General features: G+C 44.3%; 2 protein-coding genes across 2 annotated transcripts in view; one reads left to right on the top strand and one right to left on the bottom strand.

Annotated features, from left to right (window-relative positions):
• Positions 1–28: 28 nt before the first annotated feature.
• LOC117727941 (regulator of G-protein signaling 22) lies at positions 29–14,048 on the top strand. The gene is made up of 23 exons (XM_034528492.1): positions 29–50; positions 133–158; positions 253–315; positions 409–591; positions 670–755; positions 1,096–1,280; positions 1,368–2,052; positions 2,175–2,336; positions 2,563–2,734; positions 3,286–3,390; positions 3,532–3,633; positions 4,577–4,771; positions 5,116–5,208; positions 5,553–5,743; positions 5,927–6,089; positions 7,967–8,131; positions 9,137–9,205; positions 9,747–9,905; positions 10,526–10,705; positions 10,792–10,992; positions 11,080–11,223; positions 12,375–12,474; positions 13,114–14,048. Exons 1-23 carry the CDS (start codon positions 29–31, stop codon positions 13,116–13,118), a joined length of 3,456 nt encoding a protein of 1,151 aa, XP_034384383.1. The 3' UTR covers positions 13,119–14,048.
• An 833-nt stretch (positions 14,049–14,881) lies between these two features.
• LOC117727940 (vacuolar protein sorting-associated protein 13B-like) overlaps positions 14,882–16,147 on the bottom strand; it is a 305,167-nt gene continuing 303,901 nt past the window's right edge. Inside the window, exon 69 of the mRNA XM_034528491.1 lies at positions 14,882–15,863. Coding sequence (XP_034384382.1) covers positions 15,615–15,863 — 249 coding nt within the window. The 3' untranslated portion in view covers positions 14,882–15,614. The remainder of the gene's footprint in view (positions 15,864–16,147) is intronic.

The raw sequence follows: 16,147 nt of genomic DNA, 5'->3' as shown, positions 1-16,147 counted from the left end.
TCTGAGCAGTTTGAAAATACTGTGAACAATGTCTGGGGTCATTTCAGCAGGTAAGAGCACAACTTCTAATCTGTGTACTACTTTGGAGCTGATCTATGTTCGGTAACTAAAGTTTCACTCCGTATTTTTAAGAGTTTCCCGATTTTGCTGAGAACTTTGTGAGTATTTGCTTTGATTGACATTTCATAACTTCTGTCACGGCAGTAAAAATGTGTCTTGAGAAATTATGATTTATTCTCCATCTGCATGCAGGAGAACAACCTGGCATCCGATGATGTATTGGCTCACTACTTCAATGAGTTCTTACATTTGCCGGTAAAGTAGTCGTGATGTGTACGTGTAGCATTTTCATTGTTTTCACAAAACTCTTTACACACTTGCATCTTTTTGTTGTTGTTTTGTGTCCAGTCTTTCCCACAGGCGATGCTGTACAACCAGGAGACCGGGCTCTTTGAGGTCGTGGACGGGGCGGCGGACTTGGTCTCCAGAAGAATCCGATCGGTCCTCCACCGAAGCAAATCCCAACTCCTTACTGGGGACCCCGCAGCGCTGGCCAGAACCCCCCCAGTAGACAACCGTTACACTATCGGTGTAAGTATGTATTTGGTTCTGAAGATGAGCAGAAGTTAGAGCACTGAGGTGACGACTATGTCTCCCTGACCTTTGCAGTGCCTGGACAGAGAGCAAGGCATTCAGTGGATCATGAGAGAAAGACTGCCCTTTTTCCTTCACAGTGACTGCTACAATGAATACAGGTACACACGCATATTTATGGTTACATTATGTCATCACTAAAACGTGTTTCTATATAATTACTGAACATTTTACTCATTCAATTGTGTGAACAGGCATTGTGTCTCATGCAGTTTCTTTCTTGCTACCTTCTCTGTTAGCTTTGAGACAATAACCTGAAAAATAATTGTTTACTAATCTAGTGAAGACATATTTGTATTCAATCAGCTGTGACTTCATCCAGATCAGAGGACTGATGCTCACTTGAAACCTGCGTCACAGGAATGACAATGGACACGTTTGGTAATTCCATTTATAGAGAAACCATTCTGGTGGTGTATCATTTAGTTTGGTCTTTCTCAGGCTGTGTAAGCTGTTGTTCCAGAAGAACTCAACCTTCTGTATCCAGAGGAGGAAAGGCAGTTCAGGTCGACCCACCCGGTCAGCCCCACAGCTGCGCTCTCCCTCCCAGTTTGACAGGGAACATAACAAAGCACTGAAGGGCCTACGATGCTCGCATTCTCAAGAGAACAATTCTGCAAAACAAGGTATACAATGGGGAATTTCTATTTCCACATGCATGTTTACTGTATTGACATACAGGCTCTTATGTTCTCTCTTCCCTTACTGTTTAGGCTCTCTGGGGATGCATAATGTTCCACGTCTACCCTCTGTCCAGAAGGAACATGTCAACGCAACATGCAGTGAGTCATCCAGATGTTTCTCCAGCTGTTCTGAGCATGTGAACCCATGTTGCTTTTCCACCAACCTTGAATGCGAGAAACCCCAGAGCCCACAAACAGAGCGGCGCCTCTCCTTCACAGAGCCCTCAGCTGGCGAGTCAGAGGGGCAACAAGAGTCCCCTGAACTGCAGCTGGAGGACCTGGCGGCCACAGTGGTCACACAGGTGCTGAACCGTGCACTGTACGTGATGGATGGTCAGAACCGGGCGAACCCTTCCGACTGTTTCAGCAAGTCCGCTGCAGACGGACCCTGTGAATGGAAGGTTTGCCTGCGTTCGCCTGACGGGGGCACAGGAAGGTTAGGAGGGAAGAAAGAGGAGGTCCAAGAGAGCAGGAGGCGCAGTGAGGAGGAGAACAATGTGGAGTGGTTTCAGAAGGACAGGAGAGTGGGGAGTGGAGGCACCGACCAGGAAAATATCCTCGACATTTGTTGCCATGGCACCTGTTGCCGTGACAATGGACCAGGCTTGGATGAGTTGAAGGAGTTTTTGCGAGGAACTCCAGGAGAGAAACTGCTCAATCTCTGGATAGACATAGCGAGGCTGAAGGCCGCGCAGAACCGAGAGCGGAAGAGCAGGTAAACATCACGACACGATCCAACTCACTCGTTGAGCTCAACTTCGGTCTGTTTACCGTGGAGACAAAGGCCTCTATGGCCTTGGTTTGATGTTAGACTAAACACACCATCCCTCTAATCAGGTATTTGGTCCTGATGAGGAGCCGGTACCTGCTGAGCAGCAGCCAGAGCAGTCTCAATGTGGAGCTGCTCTCCAGACTTGGGCTAACTACCTCTCCCTGCTGGACAGAGGAGAAACTGCTCTCAGTCCAGCCCTTCCTCACCGAGTCTCTGCTCTACTACTGGTGAGATTCACAGTGTTCATGTTCCCTGATGTTAATCATAAATACTGACTGTTTATTTATACATTTAGTATCCATACATGTATGACTTGCTACTTTACATTTGCTTGTCATATACTGTGAGTTATATCCCCAATAAGCCAATAATACCTAATATGTATGTGTATATATAGACTATATGTATGTAAATGTATACGTATGTATACATACTCACTCTCTTTCCCGACAGGGTTCCTCGGTTCTGGACGTCCCAGTGGGTTCATGAAGACCGCGATGACTCCCCTCATCCAGAGGTGTGGACTGAGTGGGGGTCTCAGTCAGACACACAGCCCCCCCGTGGGTCTCTGGCTCTCTGCTCTGACACCTGGCTGCCCCAGTACCCCCATGCTGTCCACACACAGGTATACACAGGATATGATTCCAGTGCATGAAAAGAGAATCCTCTGAAGCAACCTGTGAAATGGAGCAACAGCAGCAATAGAGCTCTGTGTCTGGGTTGACCAACTTGTATTTCCCAGTGGCTGCAGGTGGTATCACCGCTTGGCATGCAGTTAATTGTCCTTTCCTCAAAAGCATGTTCTATTCTATAGTTTTAAGTGGAACCGAAACAATTAGTTGATTAATGCGTTAGTCGATCAATGGAAAATAAGGTTTATTAATAATCTATAAGTAATCTATTAAGCTTAAAATGCCAGACATGCACTTCCAAATTCTCTATGAGGATTTCCTGCATTTCACTGTTCTTTTCCATTATACATTGAGCACCTTAGGGTGTTGGACCTTGGACACTGGGGAATTGTTATGGTAATATTTCACTTTTCACATTGCAGTGACTAAACAGTAAATTGTTCCATCAAGCAAAAATGAGAATAATTGCTGCGGCCGTAGTTTGATGTTTTTATTTTTAAATAGTCGATTGTGTCAAAAGTGATCTCTTCTGTGTGCGTTTCAGTTCTCATCGAGCAGAAGTCGGTTACCGAAGATGCTGCGGGCTCTTTGTGTTGACTTGTGTGCCGGCTTATACTTCACTAACTTCTGTGAACAATCTGGAAACCAGGTACAATAGCAGCTCCTGGATTAATCACCACATTAAAATGTAGTTATTATCATACTGTGGTGCAATAACATCATGAGTGTACACTACCTTTTATTTGGTGTCCATAATGACAGTTACTGAGGTTCTTATTTTCTGTCCCAGCTGTGGGAGAATGCAGTTAACCTTTGGACCGACCTGCAGCACTACCACAAGCTGTTCTATCAGGACGGTCTGGACCCCTACCGGGTCCAGAGAGAGGCCCAGGTCAGCAGGACAACGGGGTCGTGTGTGTGTTTGTGCTGACGGGTTCACTCGTCTACAAACTGATGGGAAATCACTAAGCTGTTTACGAGTCGTTGCTTTAAACACAGTATGAAAAGTCCTTATATGTCCAGGACCTATGCTGACATTAGCTTAATAATTCATATACGCAGCTATTTAACACCGTCACCAACCCTGCCATTTGGAAGCATGATCATATCAATATTATACAATTCTAAATGGAATTGGATAAGATGTCTGTACCTTCTGATACCTTCTGGTACCTCGGTGCTTCTGGAGGGTTCTCTTGTCACAAAACACTTCTCTCGGCATAACGTCACATTCTATTTGACAGAGATAGCAACTCACTATTCCAGACGTTAATCTGTTCATGGTTCCATGGTATTTTATAAGATTGAAATGTTAGAAAAATTAAAGAAATTAAGAAAAGAAAAGTTATAGCTAATTCCATTAAGATGCTTCATTCCCGAGATAAAGAAGCTTCTTCTAGAAAGGACGCCAGGAAAAAAATCATGAATCCCGATAAATTCAAGTAATGCAGCGTAAAAAAACCAAAACAAGTCTCTTGGCATAATCCTGATCTCCTCTCTGCCCTCTCTAGTTTAAGCGCCCATAAAAACCAGTGAGTCTGGCTCCAGCCGGGCCGCTGGAAGACAGCTGAGCGGTCCGGTCCAGAACAATACCTCACAGTGAAATCTATTTTCCTTCAGTCAACCTTTAGTTCACCAAAGGAATGACATGTAGATGGTCTTTCCGTCGTGCTGTGGCCAAGAGGGCTAAATAGCTGACGTTTATGTGGTGTGATGGCAGCGGCGATGAGAGATAGTGAATGTTGTGTATGAGAAATGGTGACGATGGAAGTGATGGCAGCTGCGAGGAGAAATGTTTCTGAAGCGACGACACTTTTACGATCTCTTCTCCTCAGCTCCTCTACTCCACCTACCTCTCCAGCTCTGCCAGGAGGAGCATTGGTGTCGGCGAGGAGATCAGAAGGGAGGTGTACGACCAACTGATGCCCGCTTTTGAGGAGCTGTTTGACAAGGTTGAGGAGCACTCCCTGAGCATCCTGCTGGAGCCATGGACACTGCTGGTCAGCAGGGACAAAGAGTCCTTCGAGAAGGTAACAATGTTCTCTCCTCTATTTGATCTGGAAGGAGTGCTAATAATGTTGATTGCTATGCATATGATGTCTACTTTTTCCTACCTTACTGATTAGATTTAGGGCTGCAAATAAAGATAATTTTCAGCCTCGATTAAACTACAAAATATTTTTGTTTGGTTTATTAAACATAAAACAAACCAATGTAATAATTGTACTATAATGCAAGAAAACCAAGAGAGGGAGATACTTTTCTGGGACCATAAAATGTGAAAAATTCAAAATAACATTCTTTTTAAAAAAAAACTAATTAATGAATTCTAATTCAGCTCTAATTGGCGTAATGTGTTTCTGTGTGCGTCCAGGTGTGTGTGCAGGAGGAGGTGCGTTGCATTGACAGTCAGGAATACAGGGAACTCCAGAGTCTGTACGAGGAATCGAAGCGCCGGCTGAAACAGGTCAGCCAGCATCCACAGTGTTCCACAGATTTATAGAATATCGGTTCTCAGATAATAGCCAATAAGCTATAAGTGAGCTTAAAACAGCTAATGTTACCAATGAGAAAATGGCCTCCATCCAGTATTTATGCATTGCTTAGTAACAGTGTTGGTTAACTGGTCAAAGACGATATTACTTGGCCTGAATGTGCTATTTACAATGGTGTCACACCCAAGTGACTTTAAGAGGCAGGAGGTGATGTGCAAATATCACAGTTACGAGATGTATACAGGATATTTTTACTCTTCCTTGCACCCTCTCAGTCACTTGTTGTACACCTCCTGCTGTTGCGTCTCCTCTGCAGGTGGAGCAGGGCGGGTCCACACTACTTCCCTCTCCCGTCTCGCCTTCGACTCCCTTCTCAAAGGGCACCCGGGCGCCTGACTCTTGGTCCAGAGTGTCTCCGAACTTCCAAGGCTACCGTCTAGGTTCCTTACTTCGCCACCGCCATGAGATCGGGCACTTTATGTCCTTCCTACAGAACCAGGATGCCAGGTGAGCGGCAGCAACACAGTTTGTGTGTGAGATGGTTGTCCTCTGTTCAGACTTACAGTAAGCCCCCCCCCCCATTACACCGTGACTTGCAAATATGCACCATATTCACATTCAAATTAAATTACTGCAGTATGAAAATGGACATATTGTTAAATAAAATAACACATGTGTGTTTCCGCTCAGTATCCATCTGACATGCTGGCTGGATCTGGAGCAGTACAGGAGGACGCCACACAAAGACGAGACTGTCAGACAGGAGAGGTCGTCTCACATTGCGAACAAATATCTCAGCGGGACGTACTTCTTTGGCTCCGACAGCCCGGCCACAACAGAGCAACAGAATGATGTATGTCCGTCAGTCACGTGGTTTAAACAATCATATGTTCGGTTTTATTCGGAAAACCCGTTTTAGTGTAGTCAGAACTAGCTTGATAATGAATTGTCGTCAACTTCTTGGGAAAGCATTAGAGACTGAGGCAGAAATGTGGTGCTCATGACATGACAATCCCAAGATGGTGTGTGAGCTCCAGCTGCGGCTCAATATTCAGATTTGATAAACAGAGGCCGCTGCGCCTCTCATACAATTCCCAATCTCCCTTCTCCGCATCCTGCAGATGTCATGCTGACAGCTCTGACAGCAGGGTGTCGGTGGGAAACGGGGATTGAGAAGACGTGGTTTGGGTTAAAAGGAGAAGGAGAACCGTGTGGTTTGGATCCAGTAGGACTGGCTCCGGTAACAATGACAGTAGGACAAATTCTCTCCTGACATAATTGGGCTGAGATTTGGTTTCTGGATTCTAGGATTACTGCAGGAGGTCGTGCTGTGTAGAGCTAGGGTGACTTGATGGGACACTGAGCAGTGAGCCAGAGCTGGCTCTTTCAGGACTGATGGTGAGCTCACAGAGCAAGAGGGTATTTGATGTTATAGTGGCAGAATGGTTCCTTCACACAGGTCTGACATTATATTAAGCGATGAGGCCGGTTTGTTCAACAGCATTTGTACTACCTATAGTATAGTGTACCACTTGTGGCAGAGGCAGAACATTCAAACGATTTATCCATTACACTTAACTATTTAAAATGTGTAATACTGTCACTATTGACTATTTATCTGATGCATTCAACACTAGCCATGTCAACTATTTAGCCATTACGCTCAGCTAACGGCAACTATTTCAAATGTTTATTCGTTGCTTCTAGCTAGCGTGAACGATGTCAACTGCTGACCTCATGCTTATTTATCTATTTCATCTATTTATTTACAATTTATACTTTTAGCTCTCTATTTTCAAACCCACAGATTGTTCTGAACATTCAAGCTTACCGCTAGCTTGCTAATTGCTTTTCACGGTCACAGCCAAAAACAGGAAGTGTTCTAAAATGTTTGGTCACTAAGATTAAAGTAATGGCCATCGAAGAACCCTGATTGTCCTTAAGCCACACTGGGTTAAGACATTTAGTACTGCCTACTTGTTGAAGTGACTTCAACTCTGGTGCATGACCGTTGTCATTTGTCACCCTCATCTCATAAATACCATCAAAAATAATGATTTTAACATTTGAGGGAAGATGCCAATTCTAGTGCTTCTAACGCTGCAGGATTGGGTCTGGCTGCCGCACACACACACACACACACACACACACACACACACACACACACACACAGCGCAGCGTTGGTTCTCGTCTGCGTGAGCGATGTAGAGAGACTGACGGCTTTACTGCTTTGGCCCTTCACTCTTTCAATCACTCAGTCATCCAGTCACAGATTGGCCTCCTTTCATCTACTGACTCCCTCTCCAATGGCACAACTGTTTCTAATTTATGAAGCCTGTGTGTGTGTGTGTGTGTGTGTGTGTGTGTGTGTGTGTGTGTGCGAGCGAGCGCTACTTGGCTTTGTGCGTGCATAATGAGATGAGAGAAAAATATAAAAGAGATATAAATAGGGAGAAATGGCCAGATCGATGTATGAGGACAGAGAGCAGATCGGGGAGATTAAAGGAACAGAGAATTGTGGGAATGATGAAGAGCACAGCAGGAGTCAGGAAAGAGGAGTTTTCAGTCGGGTTTCCCACTGTGGGCAGTTATTTTTACTGAGTCGTTCCTCATATGTTTTTCATGTTGTGAGACATCTTTAGCATTCATATCAAACACACACACACACACACACACACACACACACAGTGCCATCTGCGTCTACTGTATGACTTTGCTGTTACCGTGTAGATATTGCGTCTGGCTGGTGGACTGGAGCGCCTGAAGCTTGAATGTCTTTCGAACCCAGTCGTCGGGGAGATCCAGGACGTCGTCAGGAGGCACATTGAGAAAAAATGGCTGCCTCTGTTCCTGTCCACAGCCGAGTTCACAGAGCGACTGAGACACAAACCAAAGGTGAACACAGGAACGACTCATAAGTAAATAGTTTGTCATATTAGGCTTTTTTTTGGGTGTGTTTTTGCCGAGAGTTAAATGATAACATTGTTGCCACTCCCATATCTGTCTATTCAATGCACGACAAAAGTCACGTTGCTTATCTTAGCTTAGCATAAAGAATGGAGACGGGGAAACGGCTAGCTTGGCTCTGTCCCAAGATAACAAAATCAGTGTACCGGCAGCTCTCATAACTCACGAATCAACATGTTCCATCTCGTTTGTAATCCGTACAAAAACCAGACTTATTACAAAAGACAAGTTGTGTTTTTACGGACTGTTTCTTGGCTCTGAGCAGCTGCCAGCACACCAACAGAGACTTTAGGAAGGTACTGGTCCCATCCAAAGAATAGTCCCATTACTTATACTTCTGTTTTTAAAATGGATTGCACAAACAAGTTATTAGTTTTGGCCTGGTGTTTTATCAATAATTAATAGCTCTCAGGCTATGTCCCAGCTTTCTTTGAAACATCCATCTGTTCCTAATAAAACAATAGATTCCTGTTGTGTAATGGCCTTGAGAGTGCTGGAGATAAGAGCACATTAGTGGCTCTGCTATGTGAGAGGCCACTGAACGCCTCTCAGGTGGCCTCATCAGGTAGTAACACATAAACCGCAGATTCCGTTGCCTCATGTTATCGAGTTTACCATGTTCGGTTACACAGATCCGCTCATTAAGTAATCAGATGTAGACATAGTTTAGCGTTACGTGGAAGGGTGGAAAAGACGGTTAAGAGGATGCGTGAGAGACAGTTGACATCAGAGAGGCAAAGATCTCTGAGGTGATCGGATGAATAAGGTCAGAGGAAATAAAGACTGAGGAAAGGTAAAAGAGGAGCGGGAGCTTTAGTTACAGCCAAAGAGCAGCAGAGTGCAGAACAGACGGGTTTGAGAGGCGGTGAGTGTCTCAGTCGGTTAATCCTGCTTTATTCAGTGACTTTTGACCTGTGTGTTTCTGTGTGGAAGCCCCAGGCAGCGGACAGGCTCTCACAACACGTCTACCGTCGACGCAGAGCGAGGAGAGAAGCCTGGAAGGTAAGGAGGAATCCTCCGGGGAAGAGCTGGATATTTTTGAATTGAGAGAAATAAGGCATTTCTTGGCCTGAAAGCATGTGCGATTTAGTTCACGACTTGGCTTCCAGCACTGGCTTTGTCAAACACCATTTCGGCCTTGTGGTTAGATTTCCCAAATTGGATCCAGGATAAATAAGATTAAAGCATCAGCATTACTAACCTTCCTCTAATAGTGTTTGGAGTGTTTTCCATGCAGCTCTGATCCCGTCCTCTCAGTTTGTTCTGCACAGCACAACACGGATAGAAAACGTGTACATTTCACATTTCAAGCAGGATGATTACTGGAAGGAGTTTTCCATACATGATTATGACTATTGTCTTTACGCTCATTATCTCATCACTGGCAAAGAGCAGGTTGTACTATATCCACTGTGCACACAAGGATTTGTTCTACTGTTAACACACGAGTAGGTCATTATATGTATTTAGTTGATCCCTGAGGGAATGTTCCTCTCCTCACGGTGTGCTTTCAATCCCAACATCCTCTGCTGTGTCCCCGCAGGCCCAAAGCTTGTGGATGAGTTCCTCCAAAGAGATCCTGCTGTTTCGACGGATCCTACTCAACCCTGCCACCTGTCTACAGTTCCAGCACTTTGTCTCTCTGAAAGGAGACTTCCTAGAAAACAACGTGCTCTTCTGGCTGGAGGTGCAGAGGTACAAGGTACATCACCAACCAATCAGTGAAGGAGGAGACAACTTGTGACCAGCAGTTAAACTTGTGGAATAAAAGGGAAATATTTGCCGCCTTTCCTGGGGATTTCACACATGTACCAGCATGCATTGCGTGTGACCTTCTGTAATTTTTTTCTGTGTGTTTTTTCTTCTTTTTTGTCTTAAAATGTCTGTTTGGCATCTTTATTTACATCTGCTGCTCATCTTAATGCTTAACCTCAGGGCCCCTGAAAACTTGTTTTTTACTTCCATAAACAAGGATTTCTCTCATATATTCAAACGAGCAACCAAATTACCACTGATTTGATCCGATCACCTACATTTTGGCTATGTGACTGTGATTTGATCAGGTTTGTTTAACAGGGACTTTGAAACATAAGCAAACAAGCCCGAACTGTCATCAGATTCAATTTAAATCCTGATTGGTGCAGAGAGGTATGCGACATCACTTGCAACCAGTGAGAAGAGTACAGGGGAGAAAGCCACATCCATAAATCTCTCCTGTAATACCTCATTGTTTATAGTAAGAAACGATGATCCAAACATTTCAGGAACATAGAAATAGTTCCCACCAGCCGTTTAATTTCTGTGCCCTCTCTTCCTGTGCAGGACCTCTGTCACTCCCACAGCGATGAGGCCACCATCCAGCAGAAGATCTCCACCATCATTAACTGTTTCATCAACTCCTCCATGCCCCCGGCTCTGCAGATAGACATCCCTCCTGCACAGGCCCAGCAGGTTCTGGAGAAACGCCATGAACTGGGGCCTTACATCTTCAGAGAGGCACAGGTAGTGTGTGTGTGTGTCTGTGTGTCTAAGAGAATGGCGTGTCTTGTATGTCCTTCCATGTGTGTGCCTCTTCTCTGGATACGTAGATGTCAGTGTTCAGCGCATTGCTGACGTTTTGGCCCGAGTTTCAAGAGCTCAGCAGCAGTGTCCAAGAGGAGCAGCTTCTTCCTCTACTGCAGGAGAAACGGGTCAAACACAGAGCCAGAGTACGGAGAGAGAGGAGAAAAGAGGAGGAAGAGAGTGAGGAGGAGGAGAGGAGGAGGAGGAGGAGGAGGAGGAGAGCTCAGGTGAGAAAACGGTCCATACTGAGAGATGATATGATTACACAACCTCTAATGCTACTGCAATAGTGTTCAGTGTGACCTCTTGTTCAGGAAGAGCTGGAGAGGCAGGAGTCCGGTCTTGAAGAGGAGGAGGAGGGGGAGGATGATGACGAAGACGACGGTGTAGAAGATGGAAGAAGTGTAAAAAACCAGTCGAGGGCACAGAGCAGAGTGCTGCTGAGTCCCACACAGCCGGTAAGGAGCGGTCTGTTCCTACAAAGTTAGAGCTGGAAATATGTGGACGCATCATATGAAAGGAACCAAATTAAATGATTTCATTGTGTATGCCTCCACCAATCAGTGCAATGTACATCCACGTGCGTCCAAAATGTCATCACTTTATCATATTGGACATTCAAGTGAAAATGTGGATATATTGTGTTTTGTAAGGGAACCCTGAATTCTACATCCAAGTGGACGACCTGAAAACAGTGTCTCCAGTCACAGAAACGGCAGTGATGAAGTCCAAATCTGTTCCAACCACAGACTAACAATGAGAAACTCTGTGGCATAAATCAGAGTTCCCAAACCTTTCAGACCATGTCCCTCTATTTACTAAACCAACTCTCACCAGTACCACTTCCCACTGCAGATACCACCACACTCATATCTGCTGTTGCTCTGTGGCGCTACATCACAGCTGTGGGGCCCCTGCCTTGCATAGTCCCGTGGGAAATCTTAATGGGGCATGAGACACACGCTAAGGCTTGATCACCCTTTAGCTGGCCGCCTTTGTTGAGAGTGTTTAGTGATTTAAAGGCCGAAACACCCACTGATTTGAAGGCACACTACTGAGGATGTGTCCCGAAATTGACACCTTAACCCAGTTTAAGAAATAAACCTCCCATGCCACTCTGTCAACATCACGGCAAAGCTCATGTGAGTGCATACCTTCTGTCGGCACAATGGACAGTTTTAACATCTCGTCCCGTGTTTTATGATTCTGATTCAGATTGCTGGTAACGTCTGCTCGTTTTGACAGACATTGCGCCGTTCGGCTGCTCAAATGCAGAATCCGACTCCCTTTCGTCAGACCCAGCTTTGTCACCTGCCTCTGGACTGTTTAGGACCTTGAAGCCGGTCCACATCTGCTCTCATCCTGCTTTGTCCTGAGGAGGCTGAATTCCACCGCGCATAGCTAAAGTTACTGCTGTGTCAGACGACATGTGACTGCCAACTAAATTGTTGAAATGACAAATGTTTAACATCATATTACGTATATTAAGTAATAAATAAACTAAATGAATCATTTTTGTTTTAACTTCAGTATTTGGGCCAGTTTGAGTGCAATTGTTGGGCCTGTTAGCATAACTCTTCTAACCACGTTCGATGTGATGCTCCCTCAGTTGTCGTGGTCCTACTCCAAGTACATGGCGGCTCTGAAGAGAGAAGAGATGCTGCTGAGGAGACAGAGTCAGCTGGGAGCCTCGTTCTCCACGGCCTCAGGTACAACCCCCCCATTGGTCTCCCAGACCTCAGTAAACATCTCATGCCCAGCTCTTAACTCCTGATGTAGGCAATCAAAACACTGAAATGACTTCTCCGTTCCCACAGTGTACGCCAAAGCATTGTCAAACCCCTTCTATATGTCAGAACTGTCATGTCAAAGTATATTATGACCAAAACAGCAACCGTTTAGAGGCAGTGTTCTGTACAGGAGTTTAGTTTGTCAGATACCAACCCTGCCCTACGTTAAACAAAACGCAACCATGTTTTTCATCATCATTTTGATGATGATGGTCGTAACAAAAACATTGTATCGATATAAAACTAGAGCCGCTCGGCTTTTAAACGTCATAGCATTGTATGTCATAAAACTAGCAGTCACTTAAAGGAAGCTGGAGCAGCCCCCCAGAGCATGTAGCAAGCTGAGCTACCACAACATGGCAAAAGTAGTTAAACTACATTAATGCATACATAACTCTAACATCCATGGATATTACTACGAAAAAAAATAGTAACACCAACACGGTCATGGAGTGATCACAGTGTAGTCGGGCACAAACAGCCATCAATCACACATGGAGTTGGATTCTGGGGCCTTTCTAGTCTCCTGACTTGTCCCGTCGTCCTCTTCTGTTACAGACTGAGAGCAGGGTTGTGTTTCTGATCCAGAACTGAGGATGAACGGCTTTCTTCACCACGTCGTCTTCTCCTGTTGTCAGACGGGTCACGCTGGCAACATTTTCAACAAAAGAATATCTATTTTTAATTAACACTATACCATGATCATTTTTCCCTGCCACACTTCGTCAACAGGCTATCCTCTGAGTATTCATTGACTATGTATTGTTATGACTTTTTGACATACCTGACATGATTAATTCAATCAAGGTTGTCGCGCTGTAATGGTGCTTCACAAATATGCAGAAACCAAATGAAGTATACTGAAGAGTTCTATTTCTTTGTTGAGGCCATAGTTTGTTCTGTATGTGTACAATTGTAAGGCTCTTGTACTTAGTATCTACTATAGTGCATCTCATACGCAAATATTTTACTTTTTACTAAACTACATATTACATATTTTAAAGCTTTAGATACTAGTTAATTAATGAGTTTATATTTTGTATTAATATATTATTATAGGTTAAGCCACCGAGTGGTGTACTGTATAACGTAGTTAAAGTAGTAGTTGCAACATTGAAGTGATGAGCACATAAATGCATCAATAATAATTGGATAATACAATTAATATGATTCTGAAATGAGCCTTTCTCGTGTCCTTGTCGTTTCTATGGCACTATTCCCTGCAATGCAAATATTCTTCATGTCTTGTTACCCCTCTCCACTATCTTTTTCTCCTGTCCCGGAGCTGTTGATGGGTTTGACTGGTTTTCTGACAGACGTATGACATCTTAACATTTTAAAAACCATCTCTCGGCCTGTGTGATGTACATCCCCGAGGTCTGTTGCCGTGTTGTTGGGATGACACACAGCCTGTCACAGCCATGTGCTGCAGCAGAGCATCTAACTGAACCTTTTTGCAAAAAAAAGGCATCAGTATAGTAATATTTCATGACCTGCCCTTCATGATTATTATGACAATCATTAGACTGTGTGTTGGAAGCACCCCCCCCCCTCATACCCATCAAATGATAACAGCTGATTTTGACGCATTTATTTTGCAAGTGCAAAATATGCAACATTGAAATTCGAATTATTAATATAATTCTGGGTCAGTGTTCAACAGGTCCGTCCTTCATTCAGAGGATCGGCGGTTCGATCCCCGCTCACGGCCCGTCGATGTGTCCTTGAGCAAACGTAAGCAAAAAAAACGTACAACTCATCATCTTTGTAGCGTCCATGTTTCCACATTGAAGAACGTCTCCCCAACTCGGGGAATGGGACCACCTGAGAAGCATTTGAATGCACCATTGTCTGTGAGTGATAAGTGGCGATTGACATTCTGGTTTGGTTATAAATTGCTTCTAAACTGTTCCAGTGATGGGGGTGTTTTTGTCCAGCAGGTTTTTCACTCAGTGCTTGCTGCCTTTTGCTGCTGCTGGCAAACGTCAACGGCAGCTGACTGGCTGACGTCAAGCGTTGTGGGATTTTTGGCAGGCAAAAAAAAAACCCTCCCAGGTAATATGACGGACAAAATAAGTTGTTACATTTCATGATCAGTTTTATTCCAACACAAAAAGCAAATCGGACCAGCTGCGACTTAAATAAAACAATTTATATCTGACTAGATATTGCTTCTCAGGGCCTCCGTATGAAATGATACTAACTCCTACATCTGTTTGACCTTCTGTTAATCTCACTTAAGTAGAAGTACACCGAGCCACTCATCATGCATTTCAGATTCACACTTAATTTCCTTCTGACTTAGTACACAATGAAGGCACAGCGCTTTCTCATGTTTTATGTTTTTATTAAAATGATTCTCTATTAATATATTATCCATTTACATACATTAATAAAGGCATCCGCGAGAGCTCAGTGATGCAACAATATAAAAGGCAACAATAACATGTTTGCATCACGAGGGGGTTGGCATCCACGTAAGGTTACAACCAACAGTGTCAACAACACGCACGTTACATGGTCTATAAAAGAACAACACATTTTGGTTGACAGCTGGTTTCTCTAGCATCCATCACCATGGATATGATATTGTACCCGACATTGGCACGAGACGCGGTCACGACACGGAGAAGGTAAACGCCAGGACGCATTCTGCAGATTAGTTATGTTCTGCAACTCTGACAGAAAGAGAACACACCGTTGGTCCCAGAAGGTTCAAGTTGACACAACTCTATTTGTTTTAGTGTTTATTATGGTGTGTGCTCGGGGAAATGTCTGAACTTACATGTGTTTCTGTGACTAAAACAGATTCTCATGTGATGAGCTTGTTTGTATCTGTAAAAGAATCTAGATTTTACATGTAAGAATTTGCCACATCCCTAAGGCATAAATGACATGGGGCACTTACTTTAATAAAATAAATTCTTCTTTTACCTCTACATATTTATGCAAAAGATATCTGTTGTTATCTTTTCAGAGTAGAGTGTATTTCTTAAGGCTTAATTTAACAAACTATCCCTTTTTTTGTTGTAGCATCAATCCACAGGTGTGTGTGTGTATCAGTGGAATCCGATGTGTAAGGCTTTATTCTTCACCATAGTGAACTTGCTGACAAACACCTTGGTGAAGGCGGGATCCACCAGGTAGCGGTACGACTTGGTGACGGAGGGCGGCGGCTCCGCGAGCGTCACCGGGAGCTGCAGCTGGAGAGAGGCGGCGGAGGGGGAGAGGAACTGGGAGGCCCGCGTCACGTAGTCCACCAACCGCCGGTACTGCTGCTCTGACAGACGCTCCCGAACTCCGTCACCCTGAGGAACCGGGAATAAGTCGTGAAAATAACTGAACCAGTCATGTTTAAGAATCATTTTATGGTGCAATCTCCGTCGGCAACCGATCAGTTGAGGTCAGAGGTCACGGCTACTTTAAAGATGCCGTTGGTTCATGGCCGAGCGCAGAAGAAGAGAAAGCTTCATATTGAAGCAACACTGGTCATAGAAAGTCTGCATGTTGTAAATGAACTCCCGTGTGGGTCACACGGTCAAAGCATAACGTAGAAGTGTGCACAAATATTGCTTAATCAAAGTGTTTAAAG

The sequence above is a fragment of the Cyclopterus lumpus genome, chromosome 25 (genome assembly GCF_009769545.1).
Source record: "Cyclopterus lumpus isolate fCycLum1 chromosome 25, fCycLum1.pri, whole genome shotgun sequence".
In the NCBI taxonomy this organism is placed as follows: Eukaryota; Metazoa; Chordata; class Actinopteri; order Perciformes; family Cyclopteridae; genus Cyclopterus; species Cyclopterus lumpus.
This window is presented reverse-complemented; position numbering and strand designations above follow the sequence as displayed.

Excerpts from the sequence above, each read along its gene's own strand:
- LOC117727941 (XM_034528492.1), top strand. The coding sequence starts at position 29 with ATGTCTGGGGTCATTTCAGCAG. Across the intron at positions 2,337-2,562 it reads GAGTCTCTGCTCTACTACTG|GGTTCCTCGGTTCTGGACGT; the intron begins GTGAGATTCACA and ends CTTTCCCGACAG. Across the intron at positions 3,391-3,531 it reads GTGAACAATCTGGAAACCAG|CTGTGGGAGAATGCAGTTAA; the intron begins GTACAATAGCAG and ends TTTCTGTCCCAG.